The sequence below is a fragment of the Asparagus officinalis genome, unplaced genomic scaffold (assembly GCF_001876935.1).
Source record: "Asparagus officinalis unplaced genomic scaffold, Aspof.V1 AsparagusV1_Un1274, whole genome shotgun sequence".
Taxonomy (NCBI): domain Eukaryota; kingdom Viridiplantae; phylum Streptophyta; class Magnoliopsida; order Asparagales; family Asparagaceae; genus Asparagus; species Asparagus officinalis.
Genome location: NW_017973533.1, coordinates 1 through 18,280, shown reverse-complemented (window position 1 = coordinate 18,280; position 18,280 = coordinate 1). Strand labels below are relative to the sequence as shown.

Genomic DNA, 18,280 nt, shown 5'->3' with positions numbered 1-18,280 from the left:
GCTTGGGTTTTGCCCGGCCCGGGCCCGGTTTTCCGGGCCGGGCCGGGCCGGCCCGGATGGACAGCCCTATACTCAGGTGCGACATAGCTAACAATAATGGACGTGGAGAATTATCTTCTTTTTTCTCAGCTAATCAGAATTCGAGATCATGGTTATTTAAAGTCGCTTGTTGCCACCATTTTCTGCTGACTTTTGTAATAGCATTATAGATATTGCAATTTATGGGTTTCCAATGTTTCATATTTACTCCAAACCTTAGTTGTTTTATACATCAAAGAAAAATCTTATTTTGAACTTCAAGAAAATGCATTGACAACCGCATAGAGTCAGACTTGCAAACGAAAACAACAAAACCTCATGCAAAAAAGTTTGCATTCTATTCTATTTGAACCCTTTGGAGTAAGATAGTATTTTAAAGAAATAGTAGCTTTAAAAGTTATGGGTTTTTTTTCCCCAAGAAACCATCTTCAAAATAAGATAATTACACAAAAATAGCTTTTAATTTCAATTTATACATAAAACTGCCTTTAAAGCGAGTTTTTTGTTGCAACCAACCATCTTCTAGTCAAACTTTCATTAAAAATCAAAAATAAGCTTTAGAAATTTAAGTCAATGTAAGTGAGTTCTACCCTAACGGAGGAGGTTTAGCCACAGCCACATTGGCTTTCACTCGTGTTTGCTATAGCGCGAATGAAAGCCACTCTCAACTGTGGCTAGCATTGGCCATCCTAACAAGACTTAAGCACTTAAAAAAGATGAGTCGTGTTTGATAGCGGATCCAGTGTTTTTGAAAAAAGTGGTGTCACTACATAATCAATGTTTAAATTACAATTATTCTCGACGAGCTTTTATATTTTGAAATGATACATAATCGCATCGTTTTTTAAAATTACCAAATACATTTTTCTCAATTTATTACAAGAATATTGTTGCGCGCCTATGCGGAATCGTGCTCACACACCGAACGAATCTGTGATCACAGGAGAACAGAACCAACCACACACGAGCACAATTCAATCCAAATACGATAAATCAAACCAAACACAGATATATACGTGGTTCGGCAATTTGCCTACGTCCACGGAAAGAGGATGGAGAGATCCCACTAAATCAATGAGAGTACAAAGTGTTACAATCTCACAAAAGGCTCACAAATCAACCCTAAACCAAATCTCTCAACTTGCTCACAATTTCTCGCTCTCAATATGCTCAGTACAATCTCTAATCTCTAACCAGAAACCCTAGAAAATCGTGTTTCAATTTATATCAAAACACAAACCCAATGCGAACAGGAAACCAAATTCAGGCCCAGCCCGACTCGCGGTCGACCGCAGAGCCATGTGCGGTCGACCGAACAGAACAACAGAAAGCATAAATCCATTACATGGTTTCGCAGTCGACCGCGAAAACTCCAAAGACTTTTCCAGATCTCGTGCACGTTTGCGGTCGACCGTCGCGCCACTAGCGGTCGACCGCAGGAAGTCCAAGTCGTTTTTCTGTAGTTTTTCCTGTAAGCTCTTCAATTCTCCACCTCGGTGAAGTTTTCTCAAAACTAAGCCGACACCAAACGAAAAGCACTAATGCGTCGTCTCTCCAACCTCGGCTGCACCAATATGGTTGCCTACGTACCCTCTCTCCCAAGGGATCAAGCCACTTGTAGTTCATCCAAATGGTCGTCAACGGCCTTAATAATCACGAATATACAACAAGTTTCGACAATGATCAAACTTGTTGATCGGAACCACCTTAGTGAGCATATCCGCCGGATTATCCTTCGTGTGGACCTTTACAATCTTCACATCGCCATCTTCAAGAACATCTCGAACGAAGTGATAATGAACATCAATGTACGTCGTCCTCACATGAAAAACCTAATTCTTCGCCAAATAGATAGCACTCATACTATCACAATGAATAGTAACGGGCCGCTGCGATATACCAAGTTCCTTTAAAAGTCCTCGAAGCCAAATAGCCTCCTTCACAGCCTCTGTTATTGCTATATACTCTGTCTCCGTCGTAGACAAAGCCACCATAGACTATAAGGTGCATCTCCAACACACCAGCGCACGGGTCAAAGTGAACACATACCCCGTAGTAGACCGGTGCTTATCCAAATCCCCGACATAATTCGAATCAACATAGCCAATACATAACCGCCCACCTCTAGTGTCCCGCTCATAAACCAAACCAACATTGAGTGTACCTCGAATGTACCTCAAAATCCATCTTACGACATCCCAATGACCCACTCCTGGATCGTGCATGTATCTTGAAACCATGCTCACCGCCTGTGACAAATCCGGCCTCGTACATACCATCACATACATCAAGCTCCCAACCGCACTCACATATGGAGTCTTCGACATTAACTCTCTATCTTTAATTATCTTCGGTGAAAGGTCAGTTGAAAGCTTTAAATAGGCTCCCAAATGTACACTAACTGGCTTCGTATCCGTGCTGACATAAAATCGATGTAGAACCTTCTTTAAATAAGTCACATGTGTCAAACAAATTTTGTCATTCTCTTTATCTCTGTCGATCTCCATCCCTAAAATGCGCTTAGCTTCACCCAAATCTTTCATCTCAAACTCCTTTGAAAGCTGTTCCTTCAACTCATCTATAAAAGACCTGAAAATGGAGGCAACCAACATGTCATCAATATAGAGCAACAAATAGATGTACGCACCTCCTTTCAACTTATGAAAATATACGTAAGGATCAAACTGGCTCCGAGTGTATGAATGACCAAGCATAAAACTATCGAATTGCTTATACCACTGTCAAGGAGACTGCTTCAAACCGTATAGCGATTTCTTCAACCTGCAAATCAGGTTTTCCTTCTCTGTAGCTCAGAATCCCAATGGCTGAGTCATATATATTTCTTCATCAAGATTACCATGAAAAAATACCATCTTCACATCCAACTGATCTAACTCTAATCCATATTGTGCCACCAAAGCTAGCAAAATCTGAATCGAAGAATGCTTTACCACCAGAGAGAAAACCTCATTATAATCAATACCTTCCTCCTGTGCATAGCCCTTCGTAACCAACCTAGCCTTGAACCTCAATGGAGTGCCCTCAATGCCATCCTTCTTCGTGTACACCCACTTACAACCAATTGCCTTCCGCCCCTTTGGAAGCTCAATAAGCTCCCATGTATCATTATTGTGAAGAGACTCTATCTCCTCCTGCATAGCCACGTGCCACGAATCAGCCTCCGAACTCTGTTCGGCATCTCTGAATGTAGTAGGCACTAATTCGTTAATACTCTCTACCGGAAGTGCATATGCAACTACTACGTCAGTATACCGTGCTGGCATTCGTATGTCTCTCATCTGTCTCCGAATCGTAATATAATCCTGAACCTGAGCCGTCGGTCCCTGATCCTGCACAAATGTACCTGTATCCTCCTCGTTGCCGTCGTGCATGCCTGGTGTCACCTCAGTCGGTATTCTAATGGATACTATACTATCTAGATAATGTGGAGCTGCATCAATCTCCACCACTTGCGATATCTTCTCTGTCGGGTCGCTCTCCACCTGATGAGAGCTGTGAAGCTTCAAGATAGAAGCATCATCGAATGTGACATCTATACTCAGCACAATCATCCTATCAAGTGGATCCCATAGCTTGTATCCCTTGACACCACGCTTGAATCTTACAAATATGACCTTCCTAGCTCAAGGTTCCAACTTATTAGTCTTTACATGATAGTATGTAAGGCACCCAAATACCTTGAGTTGGTCATAATCGTGTACTGGCTCTCTTGACCACATCTCTATAGGGGTCTTCCCCTCAATCGCAAATGAAGACAGCCTGTTAATGAGGTGACTCGCATATGAAAGGGCTTTAGCCCAAAAGATCTTTTCCAAAATACTATGCGCCAACAAACATCGAATCTTCTCCGGCAAAGACCAATTTAACCTCTCTGCCACCCTGTAGACGGTAAAAAATACCCCTGTGAGCTTGCAAGAAATTCGCCTGCAAGGAGAAGTCACCCATACAATTCGCCTAAGCCACGGGAATTCACCTTTTAACACAACTCGCCTGACCGAGTCTGAAGTCGAATTCGCTAGCAAACCTCAAGGCCGCCAGTATAGCTAGGTACCTGCTACCCCACGTGCCGAGGCGGGCTTTCCCACCTCTCTCGACCTAAAGGGAGAAGGCACGGTACTCTAGGCCCGTCGAGTGGCCGTTCACAGTACGAGTGATCTGGCAGGTGTCGAGTCAACCTGAACACTCATAAATGCAGCTCACCTCGTCCATCCGAGTCAAGAGCTGGATCTGCCGGTATTCGGCAAGCTGTCCAAACCCACTCGAGTGCTGGGAACCCGCTTTCCCACCTCTCTCGACCTGAAGGGAGAAGGCACAGTACTCTAGGCCCGTTCAGTGGCCGCTCACAGTACGAGTGATCAGACAGACGCCAAATCAACCTGCGCGCTCATAAATGCGACTCAGCTCAATGGTCCAAGTCAAGAGCTGGATCCACCGGCGCACAGTGGGCATGCCAAATCCACTCGAGTAGTAGGCAGCCGCTGTCTCACATACAAGGAGGGGCCTTCCCATTCCTACGTGACACGACGTGAAGCACAACCCATCGAATGACCGTTAGTAGTACAGATGAGCGGCAAGACATCTCTCAATAGTACATGGTCACATCCCATGATTCAAGGAGTGACCACGCTGTCTCTCCCCCATTTAAGAACTTCTTCCAGCCACGGTTCAGGGGTTCACCAGTTCAGAACTTTTTCCAGCTACGAAGAAGAAGTTCAGCTGTTTCTCAGCCGTCCAGCGATTTGCTCATCGCTGAATCAGCTAATTGAACCACTAGCTCTCGACTCCCACGTGGGTCGACGACAAGCTCTTTGCATAACCGTTGCACTGTAGCATCCCCCTTCAGTTCCGGGCCCTGATCGCCGCCAAACTTGAGAACCTGAACTCCATCAATCCGAGTTTCTACTGTGTACTGAAGCTCTCCAGCAACTTCGGTCAAACCGTCCAAGGGAAGCAGACTCGACACGAGCATCGAGCTAAGCATCCTGTAGCTACCGAAAGTCCCCACACTAAACAAGGAGGGCCTTCCCTCTGCTTCTGTTGTAATTTCGATTTATTAATTTATAATAAGCCTTCTTATTAATACAAATGAAGTTCCCTGTTTTCGGGAGATCAAAATTTACACCTACAGAAGATGGCGACCACAGTGGGAGAAGCTGTTTCTTCAACCGAAATGGTGGTAGCTCAGTTCGACGAAGTCGCTGTTAGGATGACTGTGGAGTCCCTAGAGATCGAGTTCGACTAAGCCAAGTACGAAGAGTACTTGTCTTCTTCCTCCTCTGGTGGCGGGGCGTCCCGCAAATGCCACAGAGTCATGCGCAGAGGCCGACCTCAAATGGTCAAAGCCTCCACGCCCGAGGGCTCTACCCGAATCTCGTTAGGGGAACCTACCCCCTCAAAATCGATCAAAGCCAAGCCGGAGATCGAGAGCACAGGACGAGAGCCTGCCAGATGGGTCGCCAAGCGGCCCTCACAGACACCTGTCCTGGAAGAAACGTCGGTTCATTCTGGCACAAACCCTACTGCCACAGCCCACGCGGATGTTATTCTCTCTAAAAGAGCTCTCCAGCAACTTCGGTCAAACCGTCCAAGGGAAACAGACTCGACACGAGCATCGAGCGAAGCATCCTCTAGCTACCGAAAGTCCCCACACTAAACAAGGAGGGCCTTCCCTCTGCTTCTGTTGTAATTTCGATTTATTAGTTTGTAATTAGCCTTCTTATTAATACAAACGAAGTTCCCTATTTTCAGGAGATCAAAATTTACACCTACAATCTATGCATACTCTACTTCTATGGAAAGCTTGGACTCTGCATGGCTTGAAATCTGTATGTAGTCATTATGTTTAGAAGTGAAGCTCGGGCTTCCTTGTGCTGGCAAGTCTATTTGATGTTCGCTAGATAAAGTCTTAAACAAATTGAGTTGAACTTTTTTACTTAATTTGGAGGCTTAGTGAATTTTCCAAGTCATTTTAACCAGGTTTACTTACATAAGAAATAGTCAACTAGGTGAAACTCGGTAAGTCGATTTAGGTGAGGCTCAGTGAGTCAGTTTAGTTGAGGCTCAGCCTAAAAACATATAACTCAGGTCTTCATTTTGTTTGCCTAAGGTGGCGACGAAGTTCATTCGAAGCAAGATTCCTAGCGAAGTTTAAGGTTGGAATATCTGGCGAAGTTCGTAATGAAATCTTCAGTGGATTTCAATAGCGAGATCTTCAGTAGGGTTCAGTAGATAAATACCCGTCAAAGTTCAAGGAGAAGAATCTTTAATGAATTTCGGGGGTTTAGTCTATAAATAGACTATTTGTCTTTTTCTTCTCCACTTTGATTTCAAAAATTCTCCACTTTTTTGGAACCCTAGTTTTCTTAAAATCCCCAAAGTTCATCATCTATGGCTCCTTGTCGTGTTATCTCTAGGGGAATAGGCTTCACTCGAGGAGCTCATCGGCCAAGGGTTGAAGAGGCACCGACACAGTTAGAGGTGGCTGCGGGTAAGCTTTGAACCCATTAATGTCGAGCTTTGGCTCAACCTAAACATCAACCCATTGGGCTTTAAACAATACCTCAGGACATTTGGCAACTTGGTTCGCCATTAAAGGCGAGATTTACGACCACTTGTGGTCTCTCTGATGAACTTTTTGAAAGTACCCTAGATGGGGGTGAATAGGATATTTGCTAATCTAATCCGATTTTAATACCAAATTATGACTTATTAACTAATATATCCTAATAAAGTGTTATACAATTAGATATGTAAGGATATGCAATTAAACAATGGGCGATATAAACAAGAGTATAATATATGAACAATAAGAGCAACAAACGCAAACACAAAGAAAGTGATCACGGAGTTTGGTCGACCCACGACCTACGTCTCCACTCCTCACCCTCGAGGAGGATCTCCACTATCTCAAATAAATTAACTACACAATCGATGTTCCAAGTTCACCAAAAACTTTTACAACTCTCACAATTGCAATCAAACGACACACTTCTCTAAGTATTGGCCTAGCCTGTGTCACCTTCTTCAAATACTCGGAATTACAACCTCTCCCTAGGATTTACTACCGATACCATTCCTCATAGAATTGACCTCGTCTCACCAACCACTTCTCTAAGTGTCCTTGTGTATTACAATATGTTCTCAACAATTTAGCACAAGTAAAGATAATTTGTTCTCTAAACAAGATGAGAACTAAATTAATCCCACACTCTATTAATCACTCACCACAACCCAAATTATACTTAATATGAAATACTAAAATCTCAATAGGTTGTGTGTACAATCAATGAGTAAAATAAAATATAAACTCAATTTATAATCTAGCTAAATTAAAAATATGATAATTAATAATAACCATATATAAAGCTATGAATTGAGTTCAACAAAACTTCTCTACGAACAAGAGTGATGGAGATGTGAGATTGAAGCTCAAAAATAAATGAAATGATCTCCTCCTCTTTTGAAACTCTCTTCATATAAACACACTTAAAAACACACTTAAACACTTGCAAGCTTGTTTTAAACTTTTCTATGTTAATCACAAAAATTAAGACTGAGGGGGTATTTATAGAATAACAAAACCAAGCCCAAAAACCAAGAAAAAAAAACAAATCCCATAAAAAATAAAAATCCTAAAAATATGAAAACTAGTCGTTACTGTAGCCATCAGTCGACTGATGGCACTGTTCAGTCAACTGATAAGCTGCTTGTTTGTTGCTGCTCAAAGCTTGTCGGTCGACTGATGCACCATCAGTCAACTGATGAGCTGCTTCAGTCGACTATGCAAAAATATTTAGCAAGCCACTTTCATTAGTCGATTGATGACATTATCAGTCGACTGATAACATGCACATGAACAATTTAGAATAGTAAAATTGATTTTCATAGTACTTTTAAAAATAGTAAATAAATTCCAAAAATTATAAAATTTAGGAAAATGTTTATAAACATGAAAATAAACATGTTACAAAAGAAAATTTTTAAATATCATTTTTCATTTGTGAAAACTCATTATTTTACAAAATCTCAAAAATACGTATTCGTTTAAACACTTAATTATGACAAAACTCATCATTTTGATTTAAACTAAGTTTTGAAAACTTTTGAATGAATTTATAGACTTAGAAAAAGATGTGAACTAGGATTATTAAGTCCATAAACCAAGAATACATTATTTTCTCAAAAATGCATATAGTTTGATAAAAAATGAGAAATATGTGTGTGTATAAAATTAGGCTTAAAATATTATCACACAAAATATAACTCCTAAACTAATATACCCAAGTTAATGATCTCTTGTTGAAGCTCGATCTTGGTAGCGGGAATGAAACTTGATGATGTGTTGACTTGAATGTATAGCTTCATTCCTATATCCTCTATCCTCCAAGATATCGTCGTTTGCGCTCAATTGCATCCAACCTCTGGCAGAGGATCTTTGTGTAGAATATCTAACAAACAAATAAACACTCGACAAATATTATTAGGAATTGTTTGTTAATCATCAAAACTAGATTAGATAGTAGGCTCATAAACATGAGACCTAACAATCTCCCCCTTTTTTATGATAACAAACAATCTACACAAAGAGATATAAGATATGCATGATATCAAATGAATATACAATTAATAACTCATGCATAAAAATAAAATACTCACAATCTACTTGTTTCACCCCCTTAGTCAACATCAAAATGGTGAAAAACAATAAGAATTAAGAGAACGAAAGCTCTCCTAACAAATAAGCATAGGTGAGTATAAATAAGAAAATGAGATAGGGAAGGATCCTCCTATCAAAAAGCTTAAAAGCATATATTTAGAAAAAACAAGGCGGTTATATGTGAGCAAAACATGCAATATATATGTAAGTATATACGTATTTAACACTATCACCATATATATTATATATATATATATATAGTATATATATATTATATAAGGTGCTAATCTCAATCACATACAAATAAGACAAGCGAAACACACACAGCACACAGCACGGCACAACACACACACACACACCGGCACACGACACACACACCACACACACACACACATATATATATTAATATATATATATACTATATATATATATATATATATAATATATATATATATATTATGATAAATATGGGTATGCTTGGTACCAAGCACAAATTTTATGTTTGGTAGTAAGGTGACACAAGCCCCGTGCCACTGCATTTAAATGGGGGGAGCCATATTCAGCATAGGTGAGGAGTGCATGGAGATAGTTTTTGTTTCTGCAACGCATTAGAATGAGTGGAGAGGATTATGCCCACCTCAGCTATCCAAGCAAAAAGTTTTGTGAGGCTTGGTACCTAAAGCATACCCATTTCTCTCTCCTCCTCTTGCTCTGTATCTTATATATATATATATATATTATATATATTATATATATATATATATATATATATTATATAAATATACTGTAAAAATTTATGTCACTTAAGTGATAGGATAGAATCATCCACCAACTTTTTTAAAACCGTTGATATTACATTGGGATCCGTGATAGATATGAAGAACTCTTTAAAATTTTTAGGCAATCTTTTGATTGACACAAATTCTTGAAGCAAGATGAGTGGATAAAAAGTTTGGTGGACAAAAAGCCTCCTATCCACTTAAGTGGATAGAGTTATTACTATAATAAGTATGGTATATATATATATATTATATATATATATACTATATATATATATATAATATATATATAATATAAGTATATATATATAGTATATATAGTATAATGAGAAAATTATTGGGTATGCTTGTGTACCAAGCAAAAAATTTTATGCTTGATGAGGATGTGTCACAATCCTCACCACGTCACTATCCTATTGAGGAATTTGTTCACCATATTTGAATAAATAGAGGGAGATTTGACACGTCCAGCTACCAAACATAACTTTTTTGCTTAGGAACAAGCATACCCATATTTCCTCTCTCTCTCGTGCGTATATATAATATATATATATATGATATATATATTTAAATCATTATATAAGAGGAAAAAATGTTACAGAGGTCTTAATCATAAATATATCAATAAGATATATATCAAAAATAAAAAATGTTCCAAAAATCAACCTCTCTTCTCCACCCGCATAAAAATTCTACAATAAATAAGCATATCTTAGAAATAAAGTCCATCTACTGCTACAATTTTCTTTTCTCTCCATTACAGTGGCCAATCAGAATCCAAGATCTCCTCCACAAGCCTTTAGCTACTTGAGAGTCTTAGGGGACAAATAATACATTTTGGCCCATGCAAAAACGCCTTGCCTCCTTTACCTCTTCCGTACATCATTGGTTCTATAATAAAGCAGAAAAGCGCAACAATCTTCGCAACAAATTGAGCGTTGGCCCCTTCTGGTGGTGAATTTGTCCTAACAAAGGGGAGCCCCTTCATCATTCAAAAGTTTCGTTCTTGCTCTTTATAAGGGCCAGCCCTAAAACCCTACCCTAATGCAGGGCATACACACACCCATGTCTTCATTCTCCCACTCCCATTGCCGGAAAAACTCCGGCGAGCTGGACGTATTTGAGGCGACCCGATATTTCTCCAGTGTTGCCGACATCCCCGAAACCTGCCGAGCCATAAAGACAGAGAGGACTAGGAGCCTTGTTGAAGCCAAGCTACCACAAGAAGCACAACAAAGGACGGAGCTCAAGCATGCACACATGACCAAAGAGAAGGTCGTCAAGTGTAAGCAACCAAGCTCCCCTGGAGCCAAGCTTGCTACCTTCCTCAACTCCTTCCAACAATACTACTCTAGTTCAAAGAAAAAGAAGCCATCAAGGTTGATTAAGGGTGAAGATGAATATAGTAGTAGGAGAAGGAAGAGTAGTTGTAAAATTAGTAATGTCGAGTCTAAATCTTCTAACTATTCTTCTACTTCTAGTTCATTCAGCTCAAAGAAGAGAGAGGGGTTAATTAAGGATAATGATTGTGAGGCTTTGGGCGATGAGTTTAGATTAAAGTTGAGGCTTGGAGATGAGCACAGCATAAGAAAGGAAGAGGAGGAGATGAGTGATGGAGGAGAGAGTGATTCAAGCTCTGATCTGTTTGAGCTCAAGATTAACTATGAGTTTAATGAGATTAGTTCAAGTGGACTGCCTGTTTATGAGACTACTCATTTGGGGGTTATTAGAAGAGGAGCTGGGTTAGCTAGTACTATCGCGTACCGCACTAGTTAATTAAGATTTTTCATTTGCACTCTTCGTGTAAAGTATATTTTTATGTGTTGTCCTATCTTTAATTTCCTTCATATATTAGTTGTTGGTAAGGTGATATTTTCTTAATTTGCATGTTAGAATTGATGACACATTAATAATGCCAAGGCGTTCATGTTACTTGTTTTATCTGATGAATAATAAGGAGAAAAACTATTCTATATATGCTTAGAGAAATGTCTTGGAGTTATGGCTTCCTCATTAATAAAAGTATTAATTAATTACATTTTGTACCTTGAAGTATGGTGTATTTACATAGGTAATCCTAAAGTCGGCATATAGACAAGATAACCTTGAGACTGCTGATTCTAATTACATGGATGACCCTTGAATCTGATGATAAGTTAGTACTATTTGTTTTTTATTTTTATTAATTTGTAGTTCTTTTTGGATGTTAGCTAGGATTAGAGTTATGTTATGACTTGGATTAAAGTTATGGCTAAGATTATATAAGAAGTTACTGACTATTGGAGTTTGGGTTAGAGTTGTAAAAAAATATAACTTTAATGTGTAATCATTGCTATAACCCTAATCCTGATCCCACTTCTACTACTCCTAACCTTAACCAAAACCATATCCTAGACCTAATGCTAATTCACATCCAATAAGAACTTCAAATCAGAAGAAAATAGTGTTAACTTGCCTACAGATTATAGGGCCACATGTGTAATTACATAAAAATCTCAGGATTACTCATGTAGATATGAAGACTTTAGGGTCACCCATATAATTATGTACCATACCTCCGCAAAATATAATTAGTGTATCTGAACAAAGCTTTCGATGGAGGGAGATTCTAAAGTGATTACTCACACGATAATAGGAGGTGTCGACCTTAACACTAATATGATCATGTTCAAGAACGGGGGTGCTATGCTGAAATCTATATGATTATAGAGAAGCAATAGAGTTCCTAATTTTGAGCAAAGGTTGCTAGTTAGTACACAACAAAGGTCTTTTTTCTTAGTAGATGAGATGCCACAAGAGATTCATGAGACCATTCTATATTGTTAGAATTGTATCTTTGATTTTTGGTATGGGTTTATGTAGTTGGTTAGGGTTAGATGTCTATCATGATTAGGAGATGAAGTTTCATTATGACAAGGAGTTTGTGTCTTATCCAAAGTAGGAAGTTAGGCTAGGAAGAGGATTTTGATTTCTATATATATTGCCTTATATTGTTGTGGGTAAACCAAGAAGAAGAGATACATATGAGAATGGCTTTTGAGAGAATATGAGATGATGAGTGCGTATATGAGGTTGAGAGATTGAGAGATGAATGATTCCTCTTATAAGATTCTCCCTCTATATAGTGGATTTCTCGTACAGTTCCTTGTTGATTAATGTCAAACTTAATGGACAGAAACATGTAAATCTTGGTGTTTTTCTTCTTTATGGGGAATAACATCCACAACAAATATGACATCAGAGGTACCAAGTTTTTAAATAGAGAAGCTATTTCTATTATCGTTAACCGAAAAAAAATTCCACAAAGAGCAAGTGAGAAAAGAAAAATGAGCACATCAAAATGATTAATTAGAGAGTACTGGAAAATCGAGATGTCAAGAAAAGTTGTGAGCCACATACTATATTCACTTAGGTTGCAAAGGAATATGTATTTACATTCATTAGATATAATTATTAAAATATCTATATCTGATAGGATACAATTACGAATACAGATATGTAGTAAAATATCTATATCCATATTTGAAATATCAGAATATATGTTTTGCAATTGTTTTAATGCTTAGATTAATGAGTTTGAGATTAATTTTAAAGATCAAGAGATCTAATCTTAGCTTCAGATATAGTGAACATATTAATGAACTCTCGAGTACGTATCATATGAACTATATTTTTTTCAATATTATCTAGTTTTCTCATATCCGTTTTGTATCTGCAGGTATATCCGTACGTACATCCATATATATATCTATATATGTATCCAATTTTAATGGATATGAATATGAGTTTCCTTATCGATTGATATCTATATCTATATACATACCTATAATTAGTAAGCCAATACAAATATGATAGGTATCATATCTTAGCTGTATCGGAACCATTTGCACGCCTGCTATCCACTCGTTCTTATAACCTATTTGAGGTGCATATCCCCTATGGACCCATGAAAGCATGTATGATGGAATTAATATCACATCATCTCTTCCCACAGCGCTTTACCACTGCCCATCAAATAGCCAAAGCCAAATTAGAAGCCGACACCTCAAATTCATCAAAGTGGAACCACATTGTTCATATCACAAATGTTGTTGACTAGGATTATGGTTTGTTCTTATGGAGGCCTGAATGATTTCTTACATTTGGAATTCTTGATTGTTTCCTCCAATCTCTCCATGACATTGGTCAAGGGTGGATAAAAGGATTTTGCCTCGCATCACAATTAATGGCTTGGGGGAGTTCTCTTATCCATCAGCATAGTTCTTATATACCGATTGATGCTCGCGTAAAAGATAAAGATGGATGAACTCTTTTACATGACATTATTTTGGGTTAGTGTTTTCGTTGAAATATTCAATGCTTTTCACAGCACACCCAGCAAGCAATCTTGCACCAATTCTTGTGTACGTCCTAGCAATCTGTATTCTGTATCGTCAGAACTGAAGCATTCATTTCTAGTTATATATAGCAACACCTTTAGCGAGAGATAAATCCCTCTGTTATCGGAGCTCTAGTATGAGTTCTAGCCATAAGAGGACACTATGAGATAAGGTTCAACATAAGAATATAGAATCATATTTGTTATTCATAATAATAATCTTATATCCAACAATTTTAGTCCACAAGGTCGGATGCTTAAATCATTATACAAACCAAACAATTTTCTTTTCTTTTCTTTTTTCAGTGAACTATGAGTTGATACTGTTCTTGTGCAAGTTAGTATTTTACCTTCTAATGTTAACACAAGAAGTATTCGAAGAGGGGCGTGACAAGCTCAATATAAAATAAAAATGGTTTTTCTTCACAATGAAAAGTGATGATCCACTTCCTAACTGACATGAATCATACTCTTCAGGTTTGCATAAGTTGAATTGAAAACCTAACCTTTATTATGAGATCTCTTGGGCTTATATAGGCCCCTACACAACTTACAAATAAGTCCTTATATTTTACTAATATGTCAATACTCCTCCTCAAGATGGGCGAAAGATATCCACTAAGCCCATCTTGTCACTAATCATATCTAATGAGCTAAGTCCTTTAGTCAGACAATCTGCTGCTTGGTCCTTAGTTGAAACATGACTTAGCTCCAGTATTCCACTATCCAACTTCTCTTTGATGAAGAACCTATCGATCTCGATGTGTTTGGTTCTATCATGCTGCACTGAGTTGTTGACGATACTGATAGCTGACTTGTTATCACACCACAACTTTATCTTAGCTCCTTGATCCAGCTCCAGTTCAACCAGCATACTCTTCAACTATAGTAACTCAGCAACTCCTAAGGCCATAGCTCTATACTCTGCCTCAGCTGTTGATCTCGCCACCACTGACTGCTTCTTGCTCTTCCACGAGACTAAGTTGCCTCCTATAAAGATGCAGTATCCCGAGGTGGACCTCCCGTCATCAGCACTGCTAGCCCAATCAGAGTCGCAATAACCCTCGATGCTTACATGTCCACTCTTCTTGAATATCAGCCCCTTTCCGGGAGCACTCTTCAAATATCTCAGAATCTGGTACACAGCGTCCATATGACCCTTCCTCGGATCATTCATGTAGCGGCTCACCATGCTCACTACAAAGGAAATATCGGGACGTATGTGACTCAGATAGATCAACCTGCCCATCAGCCTTTGGTATCTGTCACGATCAACTGGTTCTCCAGCTTCAGCATCCAGCTTGAACTTCTGGTCGATCAGTGTAGTTGCAGGTTTACACCCTAACATCCATGTCTCTTTGAGAAGATCCAGTGCATAATTTCTCTGGGATAGGACAATCCCCTCCGCTCCTCGAGCTATTTCTATTCCAAGAAAGTATCGAAGCAAGCCAAGATCTTTCACCTCGAATTCCTTACCCAGTCTCACTTTGAGTTTGACAATCTCCATCTCATCATCCCCTGTAATAATCATATCATCCACATATACCGCAAGCATGGTGATGTGACCTTCATTCCGTCGAAAGAACACGGTATGATCGGCGTTGATCTGCCGGTATCCCATACCTATTATAGCCCGCCTAAACCTGTCGAACCAAGCACGAGGAGATTGCTTCAGGCCATATAGAGACTTCTTCAATCTGCAGACCTTCCCTACTGTCTGTTCTGTGCCGAATCCTGGCGGAATTTCCATGTATACCTCTTCCACCAGATCTCCATGAAGAAATGCATTCTTCACATCTAATTGGTGTAGCTTCCATCCACCATTTACTGCCAGAGAGATCAAGGTCCGAACAATGCTCATCTTTGCTACTAGTGCAAAAGTCTCATCATAGTCGATGCTATATGTCTGACTATATCCTTTTGCCACCAGACGAGCTTTATAGCGCTCAACCTGTCCATCTGGATTTCTGCTTCACAGTGAAGACCCACTTGCATCCAACTGCTCTCTTCCCTTTTGGTAGTTTTACTAACTCCTTCACAGTGAAGACCCACTTGCATCCAACTGCTCTCTTCCCTTTTGGTAGTTTTACTAACTCCCAAGTACGGTTCTTCTCAAGGGCCCTGCTCTCTTCCCTTTTGGTAGTTTTACTAACTCCCAAGTACGGTTCTTCTCAAGGGCCCCTAGCTCTTCGAGCATAGCAGCTTTCCATTTCTGATCCTTCTTTGCAACCTGCCAATTGTTAGGTATAGTAACAGAGTTCAGTGATGCAATGAATGCTCCATGTGCAGGGTGGATGTTATAATATGATATAAACTGGGCAAGATCCTAACCATATCTATCGGGAGGATTTCCCGCATTACTGCGAGTAGTCCTCCATACAGATATTGGTGTGGGAGAAGTAGGAAGAAGAATTGTATCACCTTGAGAGGAATCTGGTGGTGATGTAGGTGTCTCAGGAGTCGGGGTAGGTGTTGGTAAGGGACTTGGCACCAGTGGCACTGTAGGTACTGTTCCCACAATTTGTTTCCCCTTCCTACTATAGGTAAGTAGTTCTCCCTGAGCCGTGGGCCTAACACCTCTTATCTCATTCTCCTCTTCTTCTTCATTCTCCTGCTCCTCCTCAACCAAGTCTCCTTCCCAAGTTACAGAAATTGATTTTTCTGATCTCTCACCATTCCCTGATCTCTCACCATTCTCAAACATTAATTTCTCCACATTCACCAATCTCTCACCATTCTCCTCCTCTCGCCTCATACTTCTAGTATTAGGCGAGTTACCAACGGATGAAGTTACCTTCCGGGTGTAATATGTCTCGAGTTCTCGAAAGTGCACATCCATACTCACAAACAACCTTTTTTTCCACCGGGCTCCAGCAAACATATTTCTTCTGAATAGCAGAATATCCCACAAAGATGCATTTCACCGCTCTAGGGGCAAACTTCCCGACGGATGGCCTGTTGTCCTTCACAAAGCACACACAGCCAAACACCTTGAGTGGAAGAAGCCCACCATTATCTCCCTTCAACGACTCACACGGAGACTTCCAATCCAGCACTCTCGAGGGCATTCTGTTGATTAGTGCTGCTTCGGTCAACACTGCTTCCCCCATAATATTTCTAGAACATTCATGGAGATCATCATACTTCTAGCAACCTCTAAAAGATGTCTATTCTTTCTTTCCGCTACTCCATTTTGAGCTGGTGTGTATGGAAACGTAGTCTGGTGTTGTATTCCCTAAGCTGACAAGTATTCCCCAAACGCTTTGTTAGTATACTCCGTCCCATTATCAGATCTCAATACCTTCACCACAGCGCTGTATTGAGTTTGAGCATACCTATGAATGTTTTGAAAGCAACCAAACACTTCACTCTTATTTTTCATCAGATACAACCAAGTAACGCGGGAGAAACAAGTAATAAAGGTAACAAAATACTTGTATCCATTCATAGAACTTGTAGAACAAGGCCCCCAAACATCTGAATGTATTAGGTCGAATGCACGAGAACTCCTATGACCAAAACTTACATAAGAACTTCTAGTAAGCTTTCCAAACTCACATGCATCACATACAAGGTTTTGCTTATTTCCTTTCTCAAATAGAGATGGATACAACCTACTTAAAACACTAAAGGACGAGTGTCCCAAACGCTGGTGATGAAGCATCAACACACTCTCAGCACTCATCTCAGATCCTACTTTTGCTCTCTCTATCATTGATACCAATGCTGAATCCAGCCCTTCACGATCAAGATACCACAGTCCACTACGCCATGTGCCAGTCCCAAGTCTCCGTCCTGTCCCCTTCTCCTGGAAGATCACCTTAGGAATATCAAAAGAAATAATATATTTTAGTTGGAGGATGATAGCACTAATGGATAAAAGATTGACTGGAAAGGAAGGAGCATGCAAAACATTGAACAAAGTTACAGAACCTGTATAATCGACTGTACCCTTACCAACCACTGGCTAAAATGTACCATCAGCTATTTGAATACTATAAGGCGATGCTAGGTGAGTATATGATGAGAACTCACTAGCATTACCTGTCACATGTCGAGACGCACCGGAGTCGATTATCCATTCTGATGATCTATCGGGAGACATAGAAGCAAGAGCATATATGTCATCAGTACCTTTGGTCGGATGAGCATAGGTAGCAGTGTTTCCTCTGGCAAAGAATGATGTGGATGCCTCCTCTGTCCCACTCCTCCTATCTCCATCTCCTGCTACTTTCTGCTTCCTCCTGAGTATCGCCAAGAGCGTCTGATCCTCCTCAGTAAAGATCACCTCAGCTTCTCCTCCTCCTTCTGCTACCATCATATTCGCCCGGTTGCCTACTCCCCTTCCACCTCGTCGACCCCCACGGCCACGACCACGCCCTCCGAACTATCCATGTCCACCCGAAT

The 18,280-nt window shown here is 39.8% G+C and overlaps 2 protein-coding genes across 2 annotated transcripts; one reads left to right on the top strand and one right to left on the bottom strand.

The window, feature by feature from the left end:
- The first annotated feature begins 10,241 nt into the window (after positions 1-10,241).
- Positions 10,242-11,289, top strand: LOC109828389 (protein BIG GRAIN 1-like E). The gene has a single exon (XM_020395398.1). The coding sequence runs from the start codon at positions 10,540-10,542 to the stop codon at positions 11,269-11,271; it is 732 nt and encodes a 243-aa protein (XP_020250987.1). The 5' UTR covers positions 10,242-10,539; the 3' UTR covers positions 11,272-11,289.
- A 2,528-nt stretch (positions 11,290-13,817) lies between these two features.
- On the bottom strand, positions 13,818-15,221 carry LOC109828388 (uncharacterized mitochondrial protein AtMg00810-like). Its single transcript, XM_020395397.1, has 2 exons — positions 14,830-15,221; positions 13,818-13,920 (listed from the first exon to the last, which is right to left on the bottom strand). The coding sequence occupies exons 1-2, from the start codon at positions 15,219-15,221 to the stop codon at positions 13,818-13,820; spliced, it is 495 nt and encodes a 164-aa protein (XP_020250986.1).
- Positions 15,222-18,280: the final 3,059 nt, after the last annotated feature.

Coding starts and splice junctions, on each gene's coding strand:
- LOC109828389 (XM_020395398.1), top strand. CDS start 10,540: ATGCAGGGCATACACACACCCATGTCTTCATTCTCCCACTCCCATTGC.
- LOC109828388 (XM_020395397.1), bottom strand. CDS start 15,221: ATGTTAGGGTGTAAACCTGCAACTACACTGATCGACCAGAAGTTCAAG. Junction 13,921..14,829: donor TCGTGGAAGAGCAAGAAGCA/GTCAGTGGTGGC, acceptor CTGACGATACAG/AATACAGATTGCTAGGACGT.